This window comes from Papio anubis, unplaced genomic scaffold (genome assembly GCF_008728515.1).
Source record: "Papio anubis isolate 15944 unplaced genomic scaffold, Panubis1.0 scaffold1031, whole genome shotgun sequence".
Lineage (NCBI taxonomy): Eukaryota > Metazoa > Chordata > Mammalia > Primates > Cercopithecidae > Papio > Papio anubis.
In genome coordinates, this window is record NW_022159434.1 from 7,512 (window position 1) to 27,705 (window position 20,194).

The 20,194-nt window shown below is 46.3% G+C and overlaps 2 protein-coding genes and 1 non-coding gene across 9 annotated transcripts in view; 1 reads left to right on the top strand and 2 right to left on the bottom strand.

The window, feature by feature from the left end:
- Positions 1-12,856, bottom strand: part of LOC116268481 (immunoglobulin alpha Fc receptor) — a 14,930-nt gene extending 2,074 nt beyond the window's left edge. The window contains exons 1-4 of one of the 7 annotated variants that reach the window (XM_009195324.4): positions 12,711-12,841; positions 11,672-11,707; positions 4,142-4,432; positions 1,208-1,495 (exon numbers count right to left, since the gene is read on the bottom strand). In XM_009195324.4, the coding sequence (XP_009193588.1) occupies positions 1,208-1,495; positions 4,142-4,432; positions 11,672-11,707; positions 12,711-12,744 (649 nt within the window). In that variant the 5' untranslated portion in view covers positions 12,745-12,841. Of the gene's footprint in view, positions 1-1,207; positions 1,496-4,141; positions 4,433-5,323; positions 5,737-7,741; positions 8,970-11,671; positions 11,708-12,710 lie in introns of those variants that run through there. The other 6 variants (XM_021930269.2, XM_021930272.2, XM_021930270.2 and 3 more) reach the window with 6 other exon arrangements.
- Positions 12,857-16,431: 3,575 nt separating this feature from the next.
- LOC116272429 lies at positions 16,432-16,538 on the top strand. Its single transcript, XR_004181112.1, has one exon. It is a non-coding gene; the product is annotated as a U6 spliceosomal RNA (small nuclear RNA).
- Positions 16,539-18,248: 1,710 nt separating this feature from the next.
- On the bottom strand, positions 18,249-20,171 carry LOC101016823 (killer cell immunoglobulin-like receptor 3DL2). Its single transcript, XM_031661183.1, has 3 exons — positions 19,549-20,171; positions 19,034-19,086; positions 18,249-18,934 (listed from the first exon to the last, which is right to left on the bottom strand). Exons 1-3 carry the CDS (start codon positions 19,607-19,609, stop codon positions 18,758-18,760), a joined length of 291 nt encoding a protein of 96 aa, XP_031517043.1. The 5' UTR covers positions 19,610-20,171; the 3' UTR covers positions 18,249-18,757.
- Positions 20,172-20,194: the final 23 nt, after the last annotated feature.

Below are 20,194 nucleotides of genomic sequence, written 5' to 3' on the forward strand. Positions count from 1 at the left end.
ATGAAGGGGCGAGTCCGTGGAACTCCTGAAACGATGCTGGGGAGGCAGCTGGACACGGGCATGTGACCCTCAGAACAAAGGCTGGTCTGAGAAGAGCCTTTAGAGTCTTCACCACCAGGCGCGGTGGCTCACGCCTGTAATCCCAGCACGTTGTGAGGCCGAGGCAGACAGATCACTTGAGGCCAGGAGTTTGAGACTAGCCTGGGCGACATGGCAAAACCCCATCTCTACTAAAAACACAAAAAGTAGCCTGGTGCGGTGGTGCACGCCTGTGGTCCCAGTTACTTAGGAGGCTGACGCATGAGAATTGCTTCAACCTGGGAGGTGGAGGTTGCAGTGTGAACAGAGACTGCGCCACTGCACTTCAGCCTGGGCGACAAAAAGAGATTCTGTCTCAAAATAAATAAATGAATAAAATAAAAATGGGGATCATGATAGAGATTTTAAAAGTCTTTCCTATGACCTCTCACTCACTATTTGGTCACCAAATGTGGTCACTATTTGACCCCTCACTCACTATTTGGTCACTAAATGGTCACCATGAGTGACTATTTGATCACTCATGGTGGATTCTAGTACGGTTGGCGAGTTCGAGGATTTCCAGCTGCAACTGGAAAGGAGAGGTGTGCTAGACAAGGTTGAGCCTGGTATCTACTGTCTCAACACAGTCCATAAACATGTGACTCTAAAAGTTAGCCCTTCTTGGCTGGGCACGGTGGCTCATGCCTGTAGTCCCAGCACTTTGGGAGGCTGAGGCAGGTGGATCACAAGGTCATGAGATCGAGACCAGCCTGAACAACATGGTGAAACCCTGTCTCTATGGTCCCAGCTACTCAGGAGGCTGAGGATTAGAACTGCTTGAACCCGGGAGGCGAAGCTTGCAGTGAGCCGAGATCGTGCCACTGCACTCCAGCCTTGGCGACAGAGCAAGACTCCATCACAGAAAATAACATATAATAAAATGAGTCAGTCCTTCTTTTCTCCATAGACCACAAGTTTTCAATGAACGCTGTCTGGAGAACTCTAGCGAGGAAGTGAAGGTGGAAAGTGTGATGGGAAGACTTTCTTTCTCCACTGTCCTGGAGTGGGTGAGTCTTTGCCTCTCTTCACATTATTCTCAGTGCACCTCTTCATATTCATATTCCTGCCCAGTGACAAGGCCCTGGACAGCCAACCCGGACACAGGGCTGGACGGCGAGGTACCTACCTGTGACCACAAGCTTCAGGGCATTACTGGGGAAGGACCACAGGTAGGGGCTCCTGTTGTACCAGCCGTAGCACCTGTAGCTCCCTGAGACATTGAGGTCCACAGGACCCAGAGAGAAGTTGGCCGGGTGTTCCCCACTTTGGTGCTGTGGGAGAGAAAGTTCTCCCTCCTTGGCCAGTGAAAATCTATCAAATGGGATGTGTGCTGAGCTGCACGTGACGGAAATATTCTCTCCCGGCATCAACACCGGACCCCGATCCGCAGAGAGGGAAGGTTTGCCATACAAGCCTAAGAGAGAGAAGAGTGAGCTGTTAGCAAGACTTTTCTCCTTTATTTTTTTCTTCTTCTGATTATTGCTATTATTATATATATTTTTTGAGACGGAGTTTTGCTCTTGTTGCCCAAGCCGGAGAGCAATTGTGTGATCTCGGCTCACTGCAACCTCCGCCTCCTGGGTTCAAGTGATTCTCCTGCCTCAGCCTCCTGAGAAGCTGGGATCACAGGCGTGCACCACCACGCCCAGCCAAATTTTGTATTTTTAGTAGAGATGGGGTTTCTCCATGTTGGTCAGGCTGGTCTCGAACTCCTGACCTCAGGTGATCCGCCCACCTTGGCCTCCCAAAGTGCTGGGATTACAGGCATGAGCCACCGCGCCCGGCCTATTATTGTGTTTTGAGATGGAGTCTCGATCTGTCACCGAGGCTGCAGTGCAGTGGCACAATCTTGGCTCACCACAACCTCCAACTCCGAGGTTCAAGTGATTCTCCTGCCTCAGCCTCCCGAGTAGCTGGGATTACAGGCACCTGCCACCACGCCCAGCTAATTTTTGTATTTTTAGTAGAGACGAGGTTTCACCATGTTGGTCAGGCTGGTCTTGAATCTCTGACCTCAGGTGATCCACCCGCCTCAGCCTCCCAAAGTGCTGGGATTACAGGCGTGAACCACAGTGCCCAGCCTCTTTTTTCTTTTTAAAATTTTATTTATTTATTTATTTTAGAGAGGGTCTCACTCTGTCGCCCAGGCTGAGGGCAGTGGCATAATCGCGGCTCACTGCAGCCTCGACCTCCCAGGCTCAAATGATCCTACCATCTCAGCCTCTCAAGTAGCTGAGACCACAGGTGGGTGCCACCATGCCCAGTTAATTTTTTGTTTTTTTTGTACAGATGGGGTCTTACTATGTTGCCTCGGCTGGTCTCCTGGGCTTAAGTGATCTGCCTGTCTTGGCCTCTCAAAGCGCTGGGATTACTGCACCCGGCCTCCCAAAGCACTGGGATTACAGGCGTGAGCCACTGCGCCCGGCCTCTCAAAGCGCTGGGATTACAGGCGTGAGCCTCGGTGCCTGGTCACAGTCACTACTTCAGCCAGGCTTTCAACAACAGCCAGTTCAGCATCAACAGTCATATTCCCATGGACAGTTTAAACCTTTGCTATGAGGAGATGAAATGGCACTTTGCTTCTGTGGTCTTCCCTGCAACAACCCATAACTCAGTCTAGTCATGAGCAACACATCGGACAATTTCCAATAGTGGGAGTACCCTTGAAAGTGATGGACTTCTACTCTCAAAACTGACAAGGCCATGGAAAACCAGCAACATCGGAGAAGCTGTGACAGCCGGGAGAAAGCTAAAGATACATGACACCTGAATGCAATGTGAAACCTGTGTGTGTGTGTGTTTGTGTGTGTGTGTGTGTAACCTCTGTGTGTGTGTGTGTGTGTGTGTGTGTGAGACAGAGTCTCGCTCTGTCACCCAGGCTGGAGTGCAGTGGCGTGATCTCGGCTCACTGCAACCTCCGCCTCCCGGGTTCAAGCAATTCTCCTGCTTCAGCCTCCCAAGTAGCAGGGATTACAGGCACGTGCCACCAGGCCCAGCCAATTTTTTCCATTTTTTTTTTTTTTTTGAGACGGAGTCTCGCTCTGTAGCCCAGGCTGGAGTGCAGTGGCGCGATCTCGGCTCACTGCAAGCTCCGCCTCCCGGGTTCACAGCATTCTCCTGCCTCAGCCTCCTGAGTAGCTGGGACTACAGGCGCCCGCCACTGCGCCCGGCTAATTTTTTGTATTTTTAGTAGAGACGGGGTTTCACCGTGGTCTCGATCTCCTGACCTCGTGATCCGCCCGCCTCAGCCTCCCAGAGTGCTGGGATTACAGGCATGAGCCACCGTGCCCAGCAATTTTTTCCATTTTTAGTAGAGACGGGGTTTCACTGTGTTGGCCAGGCTGGTCTGGAACTCCTGACCTCAGGTGATCCACCCACCTTGGCCTCCCTAAGTGCTGAGATTACAGGCGTGAGCCACCGCGCCCGGCCGCAATGTGAAATCTTGAATGGGATCCCGGAACAGAGAAAGACTATCAGGTAAAAACTAAGAAAATGTAAATAAGCGATAGACTTTAGCTGAGAATCTGTCACTATTTGTTCATTAATGGTAAGAAATGTGCCATAGAGCCGGGCGCGGTGGCTCACGCCTGTAATCCCAGCACTTTGGGAGGCCGAGACGGGCGGATCACGAGGTCAGGAGATCGAGACCATCCTGGCTACACAGACGCAGAAACCCCGCCTCTACTGCTAAAAACAATACAAAAATCCAGCCGGGCGAGGTGGCGGGCACCTGTAGCCTCCAGCTACTCGAGGCTGAGGCAGGAGAATGGTGTAAGCCCGGGAGGCGAGCTTGCAGTGAGCTGAGATCCGCCATCAGACTCCAGCCTGGGCGACAGATGACCCGCCTCCCAAAAAAAAAAAAAAAAAAAAAAAAAGAAATGTGCCATAGTAATGTCAGATGTTAACTCTGGGGGAAGTGGGTGCCAGATAGCTGAGAACTCTGTGAAGCAGTCATCTCAATTTTTCTTTTTTCTGTAAATCTAAAACTTATCGAAAAATACTCTATTAAAAATAAGAAAAAAAATCACACCAGGGCTGTGGACCCTGGATGTTTCCTTACCTGTCACCACCAGCTCCAGGGTGTCACTGTACTGGAACCTGGAGAGCCCTATCCTATATCGGCACCGATAGCGCCCTGCTTTGTTCGCGTCCATGTGGTCAATGACGAACTCAGGCTTAGTGTCATTCCAAAACCCCAGTTTTTCGCCTCTCTTCTCGTACGTGGAGTTTTTTAGCATCATCAGCCAGGTCAGGTAAGCGTCAGGAATGGCCTGGCACTGGATTCTCACAGACCCACCCCAGGGAACCACAGGACTTGACCTGGTAGATATGAAAGGCGTGGAAAAGTTCCCTGGAAGAAAATTAGGGTATGAAGAACCTGTCATTCTTTATTTAAAGAAAAATTTAGGCCAGGTGCGGTGGCTCACGCCTGTAATCCCAGCACTTTGGGAGGCCGAGGCGGGTGGAACACGAGGTCAGGAGATCGAGACCATCTTGGCTAACACGGTGAAACCTCGTCTCTACTAAAAATACAAAAAATTAGCCAGGCGTGGGGGTGGGCGACTGTAGTCCCAGCTACTTGGGAGGATGAGTCAGGAGAGTGGCGTGAACCCGGGAGGGGAGCTTGCAGTGAGCTGAGTTCCCGCCATGGCACTCCAGCCTGGGCCACAGAGTGAGACTCTGTCTCAATTAAAAAAATAAATAAATAAAAATAAACATGTAAATAATTTATGATGCTGAGGTTTGGGGTACGATGGATCCTGTCGCCCAGGTACTGAGCATAGTACCCAGTAGGCAGTTAGTTTTTCAAGCCCCTCTCTTCCTCCCCGTCTAGTCGTCTCCAGTGTCTATGGTTGCCATCTTTATTTTTTTTTGTTATTATTTTTTGAGACAGAGTCTCGCTCTGTCGCCCAGGCTGCAGTGCAGTGGCGCAATCTCGGCCCACTGCAACCTCCACCTCCCGGGTTCAGGCAATTCTCCTGCCTCAGCCTCCCGAGTAGCTGGGATTACAGGTGCCCGCCACCATGCCTGGATAATTTTTGTATTTTTAGTAGAAATGGGGTTTCACCATGTTATCCAGGATGGTCTCGATCTCCTGACTTCGTGATCTGCCCGCCTTGGCCTCCCAAAGTTCTGGGATTACAGGCGTGAGCCGCCATGCCCCAGCAGCTCTAGGTTCCCCTGGGAAGCACTGAGATGGCAGATCAGGTGGTTCCAACTGCCCTTGCTGAGAAGGACTCACCAGCTTGGGTGGCGACCGAGCGGTGAGGAGCCCTCATTCTCAGAACACTCAGAAGAATGAAACGCCTGATTTCATCAGCCTGCAGAGGAGTGGGTGGTCCTCCCTCCGTAGGCTGGCCGGGGAAGGATACAGCCTGTCTTCCCACCATGCCCTGCCTGGGGGAGCCCCGTGGGCAGAACAATCCTAACAAAGGAAACAGTGGGTGCAGAGCCAGTGATTGTAGGAGGCTCCTCCAAGGCCCAGGAATGGACCAGGTGAGGGAGTCACCCCTCCCCACAACCACAGAGCACTACTGCTAACTTTGTCAAAATACAAGAGTTGGGGGGCCAAGGGAGGCAGATCACTTAAACCCAGGAGTTTGAGACCAGCCTGGCAGACATGGTGAAACCCCATCTCTAAAAAAAAAAAAAAAAAAATTACAAACATTTTCTCGGTATGGTGATGTGTGCTTGTAGTCCCAGCTACTTAGGAGGCTGAGGCAGGAGGATCACTTAGCCTGATAGATGGAGGCTGTAGTGAGCCGAGACTGTGCCACTGCGCTCTAGCCTGGGCGACAGAGCAAGACCCTGTGTCAAAAAACAAAACAAAAAACGAAACAAAACTACAAAACAGCCTTGTGGCTAAGATCCTGTATACTGGCCAGCCCCTTTTAAGTGCCACCTACTGGATCACACGTCAAAATACAAGACTGAAATATTTTGCCAGTATACAACGAAGTGAAAAATCCAGCCACAAATAAAGATTCCGTGCAGAGTCCTGGCATCTGAAAACACCCAGAAATGAAGCTAAGTGACTGTACTCAACTGACATCACAGTTAAAGGAACACCAGCCCTCACACAAGAGAAAGAATCGACACCAAGGCCGGGCACGGTGGCTCACACCTGTAATCCCAGCACTTTGGGAGGCCCAGGTGGGCGGATCACTGGAGGTCAAGAGTTCAAGACCAGCCTGACCAACCTGACAAAACCTGGGTTCTACTAAACATACAAAAATTAGCTGTGTGTGGTGGCACACACCTGTAATCCCAGCTACTTGGGAGGCTGAGACAGGAGAATAGCTTGAACCTGGGAGGTGAAAGTTGCAGCCGTGAGCCGAGATCACGCCACCACACCCCAGCCTGGGCAACAGAGTAAGACTCTTGTCACACAAAAGGAAAAAATAAAAGGAACACAAGAACTCTGGCAACTCAATAGTCCCCTGGAAATCTGGTTCTTAGCTAGATTGAGATGAATGAAACGAGGGACATAGAATTGAGAATCTGGATGGCTGGGAAGCTCATCGAGATTGAGGAGAAATTTGAAACGCAGTGCAAGGAGTCCATGGTGGGGACAAACTGGGTTTTTGAGTTCCCAGAATTCTTTTTCACGTGTCGGGGACTGGTCATTATGCCACAGCCATCAGACAGAGAGGAGTCTGGTCTCTCTTCCCCGTGAGCCCCCACCCCCACTTTACCAGGCAGAGCCCCCCAGCTTGGGACTGCAGAGCAGCTGCCCTACCCTCAGCATCCTCACTGGTGGTGGCTCCGTGTTTCCCTGGGGAATGGCTCCCAGAGGCAACTGATGGCCCCTCTGCCACCGCCATGGCAAGGATTCTGCCCCTGCTGCCTGTGGTCTGAGGAAGAACAAGGAGCCTAGGAGCTTCATTCATGCTTCATTTTATTTTATTATTAGTATTTTTTTTACTGAGCATTTGTAGAAATGATACATATATACACACACATATATACACACACACACATATACACACACACATATATATATCTACACACACATATATATATATATCTTTTTTTTTTTTGAGACGGAGCCTCGCGCTGTCGCCCAGGCTGGAGTGCAGTGGCCGGATCTCAGCTCACTGCAAGCTCCGCCTCCCGGGTTCACGCCATTCTCCTGCCTCAGCCTCCCGAGTAGCTGGGACTACAGGCGCCCGCCACCTCGCCCAGCTAGTTTTTTGTATTTTTTAGTAGAGACGGGGTTTCACCATATTGGCCAGGATGGCCTCGATCTGCTGACCTCGTGATCCGCCCGCCTCGGCCTCCCAAAGTGCTGGGATGACAGGCGTGAGCCGCCGAGCCCAGCCTTCATTCATGCCTCTAGCACACCACAGTCACCGTAAGAGAGGAGCTCAGTCTCCTCTCCCTGCGAGCCCTCAGCCCCCTGCTCTTCACCAAGCCCCAGCCTGAGCCCACAGCACAGCAGCCCCACCCTCTGCGGAGCGTGCCTGGGAGCTGTGGGTCTGCATTTCTCTGTGGCGGAGCTCCCAGAGGCAACTCACAGCCCCTCTGCGGCTGCCACTGCAGTGGTCCTGGCCTTGCTGCCCTCAGACTGGGGAAGGAGCAAAGACTCTGAGTGCCTTAACCACACCTCCCGCAAGCTGCCCTAAGGAGAATAGGCCAGTCTGTCACCCCTGTGACCCACCTGTCCCCGCTGCTCATCACTAGGCAGGGCCCCTAGCTTGGGCCCACAGCGCAGTCGCCCCACTCTTGGCTCATCGCACTACTGATAGTGGTTCCACATCTCTCTGGGGTGGAGTCCCAAGGGACAAGTGAAAGGCTATCTGCCACAGCCACTGCTGAAGTCCCTTCCCCTGCTGCCCCCAAGCCACGGAGGGAACATAAAACCTGAGCTCACCCCAGCGCTGTGATGGGCAGCCTGGGAGTGCGGAGCCCAGATCTGCAGCCAGCGCTTGAGTGGGAGAGGAGCCCACACTTTCAGAGCATGAGAGGGAGCACAGCGGCCGTCATGAGGAATGACCTACTGGCCATTATGCTTAAGCATCACTTACTGGATTGCAGCCCAAACTTCAACACCAAAAATGCTTGCTAATATACCCCCCATTATACCAAGGACAAGAATTTAGCTATCAGTAAAGACCCTGTGCGAAGCCCCAGCCCTCTGAAACCACCCAGAAAAGAAGTCTACTGACTGTACTCAAATTACATCACAGTTAAAAGAAAAAAGAAAAACAATCCAATTGCACCACACTTAAAAGAACATTAGCCCACACGGATGAGAAAGAATTAGCACAAGACTCAAAAAGCAAGTGTCTTCCTTCCTCCAAATTCCCACACGAGCTTCCCAGCAAGGGCTCTTTACCAGAAGGAAGTGGCTGAAAGGACAGAAATAGAATTCAGAATATGAGTAGAAATCAAGGTCATCAAATTCAGGAGAAAGTTGAAACCCAATGCGAGGAATCGAAAGATTACGATAAAATGACACAGTGGCTAATCTATGAAATGGTCATTTTGAAAGAACCGAACGGATCTGATAGAGCTGAAAAACACGCTGCAAGATTTCATAATGCAATCACAAGTATTAATGGCAGAATAAAGCAAAACGAGGAAGGAATCTCAGAGCATGAATACCGGCTCTCTGAACTAATTCAGTCAGACAAAAATGAAGACAAAAGAATACAAAAGAATGAATGAAATTTGAAACCTCTAAGAAACGTGGGATTATGTAAAGAGACCAATAGGCAACCCATTGGGGTCCCCGACAGAGATGGGGAGAAAGCAAGCAACATGGAAACATAGTTTTCCATGTTGGAAAATTAGCCAGGTGTGGTGGCAGCACCTGTAGTCCCAGCTACTCGGGAGGCTGAAGCAGGAGAATGGCATGAACCCGGGAGGTGAAGCTTGCAGTGAGCCGAGATTGCACCACTGCACTCTAGCCTGGGCAACAGAGTGAGACTCCATCTCAAAAAAAAAAAAAAAAAAAAAGGAAAAGAAAAAGAAAAAGAAAAAAATAAATTAAAAAAATAACATGAAGACCTAACTATCCTAAATATTATGCATCTGACACAGAAGCACCCAGATTCATAAAGCGTGTTCTGAGAGACCAACAAAGAGACTTAGACAACCACACAATAATAGAGAGGGACTTTAACATCCTGTCAACAGTGTTAGATCACTGAGGCAAACAAAGATATTCAGGACCTGAACTCAGCACTGGACCAAAGGGACCTGATAGACATCTACAGAACTCTCCACCCCCAAAACAACAGAATCTACATTGTTTTCATTGCCCTGTGGCACATACTCTAAAGTCAATCATGCAATCAGACATACAACAATTCTTAACAAATCCAGAATAGTGAAATCATACCAGGCACATTCTCAGAGCACAGTGGAATAAAAATAGGAATAGATACTAAGAAAACCACTCAAAACTGTACAATGCATGGAAATTAAACAGTCTGTTCTGGAATTTGTGGGTAAATACAGCAGAATCTCTGGGACACAACTAAGGCAGTGTTAAGGGGGAAGTTTATAGTACTAAACTCCCACGTCAAAAAGTTAGAAAAAGTTCAAATTAACAACCTAACATCACAACGAGAGGAACTGAGAGAACCAAGAGGAAATCAACCCCAAAGCTCGTAGAAAACGAGAAATAACCAAAACCAGAGCTGAACAGAAGGAGATTGAGACGCAAAAAACCATTCAGAAGATCAGCAAATCCAGGAGTTGGATTTTTGAAAAAAATTAGTAAGACAGGTGACTAGTTAGACTAATTAAGAAGAAAAGAGAGAAGATCCAGATAAACACAATTAGAAACAACAAAGGGGATATTACCACTGACCCCACAGAAATACAATCATCAGAGAATATTAGGAACACCTCTGTGCACACAAACTAGAAAATCCAGAATAAATGGAGAGATTCCTGGACACATACATCCTTCTGAGATTGAACCAAGAACAAATTGAATCCATGAACAGACCAATAATGAACTCCAAAATTGAATCAGTAATAAAAAGCCTACAGAGCAGGAAAAGGCCAGTACCAGACAAACTCACTGCTGAATCCCATCAGATACATAGAGAAGAGCTGGTACTATATCTACTGAAGCTTTCCAAAAAATTCAGGAGGAGGAACGCCTCCCCAAGTCATTCTACGAGACCAGCATCATCCTGATGCAAAAACATGGCAGAGACACAACAAAACCAGAAAACTTCAGGACAATATCCTTGTTGAACATAAATGCAAAAATCCTCAAGAAAATACTAGCAAACAATCCAGCAGCACATCAGAAAGCCAGTCCACCACCATCAGGTAGGCTTTACTTCTGGGATGCAAGGTTGATTCAATATACACAAATCTTAAATGTGATTCATAGAACAACCCCCCACCCCCGCCACACACATATAATCATCTCAATAGAGCTTTAGATAAAATCCAACATCCCTTTATGCTAAAAAACCTCGACAAACTAGGCATTGAAGAAACGTACTTCAAAATAATAAGGAAGATCTATGACAAACTCACAGCCTACATAATATTGAATGGGCAAAAGCTGGGAGTATTCCCCTTGAAAACTGACACAAGACATGGATGCCCTCTGTCACTACTTCTATTCAACATAGTACTGGAAGTCCTAGCCAGAGCAATCAGGCGAGAAAGAAATGAAAGGCATCCAAATAGGAAGAAAGGAAGTCAAACGATCCCTGTTTGCAGATGATGTGATTCTATACCTAGAAAACCACAGTCTCTGCCCAAACACTTCTTAATCTCATAAACAACTTTGACAAAGTTCCAGGATACAAAATCAATACACAAAAATCAGTAGCATTCCTATGCACCAAAAACATCTCAGCTAAGAGCCAAATCAAGAACAGAATCCATTCACAATTACCACAAAAAGAATAAAATACCTAGGAATACAGCTAACCAGGGAGGTGGAAGATATCTGCAAGGAGAACCACAAAACGCTGCTCAAAGAAATCATAGATGACACAAACAGATGGAAAAACATTCCATGCTCATGGATAGGAAGAATGAATATTGTTCAACACACAAATAATTCAGGCTATAGAAGGAGCTGGAAGAGAGCAGACATGGATGGACATGGGGCTTACACCCATTAGGAGGCTAAGGCAGTAGTAGTTGGGGTGGCAGAATATTCAGTAGTACTCTAAGACTACTGCATGCTTAGTACTGCAGTAGTGCTATAGAATACTAGAATGTTCAGTAGGGTTAGACTATGGCAGCATCCCTTTAAATGAAGTGACAGGAGGAAGTAGGTTGCTAAAACAAAGCATAAGGAAGGATGTTGGGCAAATGACTCCTGACTTCCTCATTCTTGCAGTTTTGAGCATTCAGTAGATTACAGATCCTTCATGGGCAGTCTAACACAGGCAAGGACTAACTATAAATCCAGGCCTGAGCATTAATGAGTCTGAAGGATTTGGCTATAACAAAGTGTGATAGAAATTATGCAAGAGAAACACAGCAGAAACAACTAGAATGGGGACTAAAATAAGAATCTGTGCTTCAGGCTATTCCTCAATTTCTTTATCCTGAGCTTCCAAGAGGGTCTAAAGGGGCTGGGAGAGATTTACAGGACACTTACCTTCCTGTGCCTGAATCCTCTGGCCCAGACAGAGCACTGGAAGAGAGAGATTTATGAAAAATCAAGCTTCCATTTCCAACCTTTATGACAAATCACCCTCTGTAATGATAGACCAGGAAAAGACCAGTACCAGATGGAGACACAGCTCAGTCCCACCAGATATATAAAGAAGAGCTAGTATTTTTTTTTTTTTTTTTGAGACAGAGTCTCGCTCTGTCGCCCAGGCTGAAGTGCAGTGGTGCGATCTCGGCTCACTGCAAGCTCTGCCTCCCAGGTTCATGTCATTCTCCTGCCTCAGCCTCTCGAGTAGCTGGGACTACAGGTGCCCACCACCACACCTGGCTAATTTTTTTGTATTTTTAGTAGAGACAGGGTTTCACCGTGTTAGGCAGGATGTGTGTTCCTGACCGTGTGTTCCGCCTGCCTTGGCCTCCCAAAGTGCTGGGATTACAGGCGTGAGCCTCCGCACCTGGCCAAGAAGAACTAGTATTATTCCTACTGAAACTATTGAAAAAATCCAGGAGGAGGGGCTCCTCCCCAACTCATTCTATGAGGCCAGCATCATCCTGATAACAAAACGTGGCAGAGACGCAACAAAACCAGAAAACTTCGGGATAACGTCTTTGTTGAACATAAATGCAAAAATCTTCAACAAAATACTAGTAACCATATTTCTATATGGGGTTCAATCATATTTTTTCCTTCCACAACAATCACAGTTTTGAGGCTCATTCTTTATTTTTACCTTTCAGATTCCAGCCTCTAAGTCTCTCTTTGATGGGAACCTTGGAACCATCATTAATCCCAGATAACACACTCTAGGTTTAATAAAAATATTAACCCTTGAGTCCCACAAGCTAGGTCGGACTTGGGCAGAGACAAAGTTATAGACATATTGATAAAGACTGCCTTTCCACTAAGGAGGTCAGAATCTCCTTGGCAGCCACGAAAATCTCCTAGTCATACTGTCAAGAGACACCTGGATTATTTTAGGATTTCCCTATTTTCCCCTCTAACCCACTTTTACTCTGAAACTCACCGAGACACAGGAGGGTGGTCTCTTTGGGGTCCATCACGCTGACACGGCCTCAGCCCTGTTGGCCTCCTTTTGATTTACATTAGCAGGATGACAGATACTCTTATGACCATAAGCTCCACAGGAAGTATGAGGAAGTATGAGGACAGAGCCCCTGGTCAGCGAATTTCCACATCTGTTGCCTCACAGCAAAGTGGAACAGTTTGTTCCTGAAGAACTTAGTTCCAGGTTGCTCTTGGGTGGAGCCCAAGAGAAGGCATATATATAAAATTATTATTTTTTTTAATAGAGATGGGGTCTTGCTATGTTGGCCAGGATACTCTCTAACTCCTGGCCTCAAGAAATCCTCCTGCCGAAGACCTATATTTCTCTGTATGTTTCAGATGAGAAGTGAATGAGAAGTGAATTTTCATCAAGCCAGTGTCTAACGGTGTTCAAATCCATCTTTGAACCAGATCCTACATCCAAATGGAAGGGCTTGGGACAGAATATAAGGTGGTGGACACCATTCAGGCAGAGATTGTCTTCACTGGGCCATCAGTCAGAAGCTCCGTGGCTTTGTCTGTTCTGAACCTATGTTTCATCTCTGGGATTCATGGTCTGAGTATATTTACTTGGGCTTGATCAGGCATACAGTGTACCCTTACCCTGGGGATGATCTCAATGCCAGAATGTGGAGGCATTTTCTCTGGCACTCCTTGTCATCTCTAAAGAAAGATCTACTATTTTATTATACTGTTCTTTTTATTTGTATAAATTTAAGGAGCACAAGTGAAATTTTGTTACATGGATATTTTGTGTGGTGGTGAAGTCTGGGCTTTTAATGTAATTATCCTCAAATAATGTACATTGTCGCTCATTAAGTTTTTTTTTTAACTTTTAGGTTCAAGGGTACATGTGAAGGTTTGTTATACAGGTACACTTGTGTCATGGGGGTTTGTTGTACAGATTATTTCATTACCTAGGCACCAAGCCTAGTACAGAAGTGTTGCTTTTCCTGCTCCTATCCCGCCTCCCATCCTCCACCCTAAAGGAGACCCCATTGTCTGTTGTTCCCTTCTTCGTGTTCATGAGTTCTATTATTTAGCTTCCACTCATAGGTGAGAACATGCTGTATTTGGTTTTCTGTTCTTGTATACTTTGCTAAGGATAATGGCCTCCAGCTCCATCCATGTTCCCACAAAAGATATGAACTCATTCTTTTTTATGGCTTCAAATTAATTTTATTTTTAATCTTATTATTTATGTTGTTTTGATTGTAGACTCCTGCCTATCATGAACTCTTCAAGTGTGGAAAGTGAAATATTCGTGATTAAACCTTCTAAAATCTTATTTTCATTTTAATACGTCATCACTTAGGTCTTCCAACGCGCGAAGTAGTTTGAAGTCCTGAGCTTGTCCCATATTTCAGAAAACAGATCCGCTTCCACGTTGGCTGTTTCATTTGTGCAAATTTAAGTGATCTTTTGTTTCACCACATTTTGTTAATTTCCACATACGTATTTACGTTCAGGAAATTTGGAAATATTATGTTCTGGAAATTTGGTGTTGATGATTGCATGAAATTGACCACATTCTACTTTTCTTTTGTCATTGTTGTTGTTGTTACTTATGCCTTATTTATTTATTCCTTTGTTCTCACTTGAATGGGACTTTGGGTGAAAGACAAGTAATGGCTGTACTCTTAGTTGAGTATTTAAAGTGCAGATAGGAGTAGTGGAAAATTCATAGATTGTAAAGGCAGGATGACCTGATTAAAAATACTATTGTTGACTAGGTGCAGTAGCTCACGCCTATAATCCCAGCACTTTGGGAGGCCAAGGTGGGTGAATCACTTGAGGTCAGGAATTTAAGACCAGCCTGGTCAATATGGTGAAACCCAGTCCCTACTAAAAATACAAAAAGTTAGCTGGAGGTGGTGGTGGGAGCCTGTAATTCCATCTACTCGGAAGGCTGAGGCAGGAGAGTCACTTGAACCCAGAAGGCAGAAGTTGCAGTGAGCCAAGATCACTGCACTCCAGCCTGGGCAACACAGAGCGAGACTGTGTCTCAAAAAAGCAAAAAAACAAGAAAACGGTTGTTATGGTTTACAAATGATACGGCTTTCTATTGGGAGAGAGATACTAATTGGTTGAAGTTCAGGAACCTCAGTGGCCATCATTTACTAGTGGGCCGGAACAGATTGCGTCGATTTACCACCACGTTTGCTGTGGTTTCCTCTTTCTGTGGAACAGGAATGGTAACGTAGCCATGGGGTGCCGAGATATTTGGTTAAACATTATTCTGTGTGTGTCTGTGGGGGTGTTTCTGAATAAGATTATCATTGGAGTTAGTGTAATTTATAAAGCAGATTGCAATCCCTAATGTGAGTCGGCCTCATTCAATCAGGTGGGGCCTGAACAGAACAAAAAATTGAACTGGTAATGTAAAATGAAGTTCCTTTTGCCTGGACATCAGTCTTTTCTGGCCCTTGAACTCTCACTGAAGCACTGACTCTTTAGATGTTGCGCCTGCTAGCTTTTTTTTTTTTTTTTTTTTTTTTTTTTTTTTTTTTTTAGATAGAGTCTCACTCTGTCACCCAGGCTGGAGTGCTGTGGCGCGATCTCGGCTCACTGTAACTTTCACCTCCTGGGTTCAAGCAATTCTCGTACCTCAGCCTCTGAGTAGCTGGGATTACAAGCGAGCGCCACTACACCCGGCTAATTTTTGTATTTTTAGTAAAGATGGAATTTCGCCATGTTGGTCAGGCTGGTCTTGAGCTCTGACCTCAGGTGATGTGCCTGCTGCCTTGGCCTTCCAAAGTGTTGGGATTACAGACGTGAGCCACCGTGCCTGGAATGAGCCTGCCGGCTTTTGGACTGTTATGTACACTGCTGACTCTCCTGGTTCTCAGACTTTTGCATGTAGACTGGAACTACACATGGACTGGGTCTCCAGCTTGCAGATGGCAGATCATGGGACCTGTCAGTCTCCATAGTTGCATAAGCCAATATATAAATACCCTATCTGTGTATCAACCATTATATACCTGCCATTATCCACCTATCTGTCTATCGTTATTTGTGATATCACTATATATCTATCATTATCCATCTATCTATCATTATTTGTGATATCATTATCATTATCCATCTGTCTATCATTATTTGACTATCAATCATTACCTATATATCTATCATTATTAGTATTGATTATTTTTTTCTGGAGAACCCTGACTGCTATAGCTTCCACGTTCCTGTCTCAACTGTCACCAATCCCCTTAGCACAGGGTCTGTCATAGCCATTCTGCAGCCCGAGGAATTACGAGCCACATAACTACGTGAATCACAGTGATCCAAGGATTTAGGCGGAGACACAGAGGAATTGAGGCGTCTATTGGTCTCTGCATATTTTGGGATTTGGGATTTCCCAGTAGGGAAATTTGCCTTGAATCTGTCTAACTGGTCAGTAAGAGTTGATTGATAAGTTCCACTCTCCTGGTACAGCATAACCCTAACAAGCCCAAACTGTGACTGGCAATGGAGACCCTCAACCCTCAATGGAGACCCTCGACCCTCGATGGGACTTTACAGTGCTCAGCTGTACCTGTGTGGAGAATTTGTCCCAAACGCCTAAGAAAGGAGGAGGCTTCTGTTCCTTACTTTCTCTCTCTCTCTCTCTCTCTCTTTCTTTCCTTCTTTACTTTCTTTCTTTCGTGGTGAGGACCCTTAAGATTGACTCTCCCATGCTCGCCTCTGCAGCACATATACTAAACTTGGAACGATACAGAGAAGATTAGCATGGCCCCTGCGCAAGGATGACATGCAAATTCGTGAAGTGTTCTATATTAAAAAAAAAATCTCCTCTCCTGGTAAATTTCAAGTATAGAGTACAGTATTGTCAACTATAGTGGTCAAGCTGTATAAGAGACCTTCAGACCGATTCCTCCTGAATACCTGAAACTTTGCATCCTTTGATCAACATCTCCCAATTCCCTCCCCTACACTGACCCTGTAGTTCTAGTGAGTTCCCCAAACTCTGGTGTCTCAATTTCATTTAGTCATTTTCCTGCAGATACATCCTTCCTACTGCCTCTTATTATCCTGAACCTTGGGGGCAGTTTCTGCACCAAGTGGAAATGTGGAAATGAGATATTACAAAGAAAAACCTTTGCCCACCTAGACAGGGATCTGATGTTTTCCAAGAGGACACATGATTACATGTTGAAATGATAATATTTTGAGTCTATTTGGATTATAAAATAATATTTTGGATCTACTAGGTTAATATTTTGGGTCTATTGGGCTAAGGATATTATGGGTCTATGCGATTAACTTAAATTAATTTTATCTGTTTCTTGTTAGCTTTTTATTTTGGATACTAGCGAATTTAAAAGAATGTATGTGGTTTGCATGATGTTTCTACAGGACAGAACTTTTTCTGTAGATTTAAGGGAGTCACAACAAAATTACAAGCATTGTTTTTGGTGAAAATGAGAAAAATTATTACAAATTCACATGGAAAAGCAAATAACCTATAATAATAATAATGGCAATCTTAAAGAGGAAGGAGAAATTGGAGGATTCAGGCTACCAAATGTTAAGGGGTTCTCTAAGGCTACATAAGGTGCAGCATCCTCGTGAGAGTGGACACAGAGAGCCACTAAGCAGGAAAGAGTGTAAAATACATCCGTGTACACAAAGTCCCTTTATAGTTGACAGAGGCTGCCGTGTGGGTTAAGGTAGAAAAGAATGTCTTCTCCATAAATAACATTGGACCAGAGGGTTACACGTAGGAAAAAATAAATCTAAGCTTATTTTCACACTGTAAAAACACTGCTTATTGTTTTATCTTATTGTGCATTTTGAGGATTTATTTCTAAAATTCATGAATAAAAATTATATACAGTCGTCCTTCACTATTCGCGGGTGATTGGTTTCAGGATCTCTGCTCTGACACCAAAACCTGCAGGTGCTCAAGCCTCTTACATGAAATGGCACAGCGTTTGCATATGACCCATGCTCATCCTCCTGTGTCCATGAAATCATCTCTAGATTACTTATAATACCGGATACAGCCTACACACTGCTTCATTTGTATTCATTCAACATAGTTTTGCTTTTTGGAACTTTGTGGATTTTTTCTCTGAATATTTTTGATTTATAGTTGGCTCAACAAACACCTGTAAACCCCACAGGTCTGGAGGAGCGACTGTGTATTTATGGTATGAAAGATGATGTGTGGACATGTGTCCCCGTGGAGATGAGACTAACAAGGCCTATGACTCTACAGATGTTTCATTTTGGAATGGCTCTGCCAGCTTTCCAGGTCTGCAGAGAGTAAGAATATCACTTGTTCATCTCATTCACGATCCTTGCAACCTTCTATGCGTTGCATCGTTGGATGGAAATTGGAGTCCCAGACAGAAATCAGGCTCCACCTGCTTCCAGAAGCTCAGAGTCCAGGGGTGAGAACCCAGTGGAGAACATATGGGGCTATACGGACATAGTAATGATAACACCAGAAACTTTCGGCGAATAAAGAGTCACATTACCTAAAGGATGAGGGCAGAGGTGTTTATTTGAAGAGGAGAGAGCTACATTGAAATGATAAAAAAAATTTATAAGTTTCACTGCTGACAGAAGGCTGAAAGATAGTCTGAGGGGAGGTGGAACAGCATGAGGGAAGGTGGAACAGCATGCGTCTAAGTGCTGTGTTAAGAGGGAGTCTCTTGTATGTTTGGAACTGTGAGTTCCTCAGTGTGATCACAGCCTCCAGTAGGACTAGGAAGTAAGCCAGTTAGATTGGAGAGGTGGGCAGGGGTCAAGTGAAATGGAGAATTGTGGGCTAAGCAAAGGAGTGTGTTTTCTCTGCAGCAGGCAGTGGGGACCTTAGACATTTGTAAGCGAGAGAGAGGCACGTTCAGATTCGTGGTGTGAGGTAGAGCGATGCCCTAAGATGCAGACTCACACCTTCAGATTCCTGCTGCTGGTACATTGGAGCTGTGAAGCCGGTTTTGAGACAGGGCTGTTGTGTCCCTAGAAGACCCCTTCAAGGCCTGACGGTGGTGCTCATGGGTAGAAGACAACTTTCGATCTGGGCTCAGCATTTGGAAGCTCCGTGTACACGCTGGTATCTGTTGGGGGTGTCTTGGGCCTCTGAGAAGGGCGAGTGATTTTTCCCTGTGTGAGAACGCAGTGATCCAACTGTGCGTATGTCACCTCCTGAGGGTCTTGTTCATCAGGGTCCTGGAGAGAGGGAAATGTTGAGTGAGGGAGGGGCTCACATTCTTCAGGACTAGTAGGGAATAAAGCAGTATCCACGAGGTTGGGCCGAGGAGGACCTACCTCCCTGTTCACTGTTCTGTCCCCCGCAGGCTCTTGGTCCATTACAGCAACATCTGTAGGAGACAAAAGTCATCAAAGCAGCTGGGAGGGCACGTCTGGGTCCTCATTTCATGTGCAGAGCCCAACACACAGGGGGAGGCCGTAGGTGCCTGAGGTCCCTCAGCTGCCAACAGCCAGACTCAGACATTCTGTCTCTCTGAATGCAAGACCCTTCCCCATGAACGGCTCTCAATTTCCATCCCATTGATTCTGCCTCCCACTTTCTGCCTGTCATGGAACCTTCTCCTGGATGTCAGTGGCTGCAGGGACATGAGGATACAGTTCAGAATCAGGCAATGGTCTGTGAGCTGAAGGCAGGGACAGGGTGTCTGGTGCTCTCTCTAGAAAGCTCTGCCTCTGTGGCTCCTGCCTTGGGCCAGAGACCATCCTGCCGGTGAGGAACACACACCTGCGTGCTCCCATCCCGCTTCCCCACACGTCCCTGAGGTCTGTGGCCTCTGCTTCGTGAGACTTACTCTTTTTGTTGGAGCACCAGCGATGCAGGAGAAAGAAGAGGAGGATGGTGAAGAGGATCATGACCACTGAGGTCCCAATCAGAACATGCAGGTGTCTGGGGTTACCTGGAGGAAGAAGAGGCTCCAATAAGAAGCTAATCACAGCAGTTCCTTGTTATGGATTGTCTCTCGTTTCTTGATTGACAGGTAACCATGTGGAATGTCTACTTAGGACAAGCGGCCTAATGGCAGGAGACCCAGTTTTCTCCTGCTCTGTTTTGAGGAAGTAGGAAGGGGACCAGGAGCCAAGTGTGCGTGCAAGGCTCTTTACTGCAAGGCTCTTGCTCTGCTGAGTCAGCCAGGGTTGCCTCATGACCCACAGGAGTTCATTCCTTGGCAAGTGGAACTTCTCTAAAACACCTCACCCTCATTAGATGTTCCCTTCCCTTCCCTCTTTCAAGCCCCCAGGAATTTATCCTCCAGTTAGGAATGCAGGGAGAACACTGTATTTTTCCTGAGAAGGATGTCAGATTTGCAATCATTCTTTCAGCTTGTAGGAGGTCTCAGCTACAGAAAATTAGAGATTAAGAGACTTCACTAAGCCCTGTGCTGGACCAAGATCCCTTTTGCTGTTGGAGTGTCTGGAGTTCAGAGAGATGGTGGAAGA

Coding starts and splice junctions, on each gene's coding strand:
- LOC101016823 (XM_031661183.1), bottom strand. CDS start 19,609: ATGATCCTCTTCACCATCCTCCTCTTCTTTCTCCTGCATCGCTGGTGC. Junction 19,087..19,548: donor CTGGTGCTCCAACAAAAAGA/GTAAGTCTCACG, acceptor TGTCTCCTACAG/ATGTTGCTGTAATGGACCAA. Junction 18,935..19,033: donor ACAGAACAGTGAACAGGGAG/GTAGGTCCTCCT, acceptor CCCTCTCTCCAG/GACCCTGATGAACAAGACCC.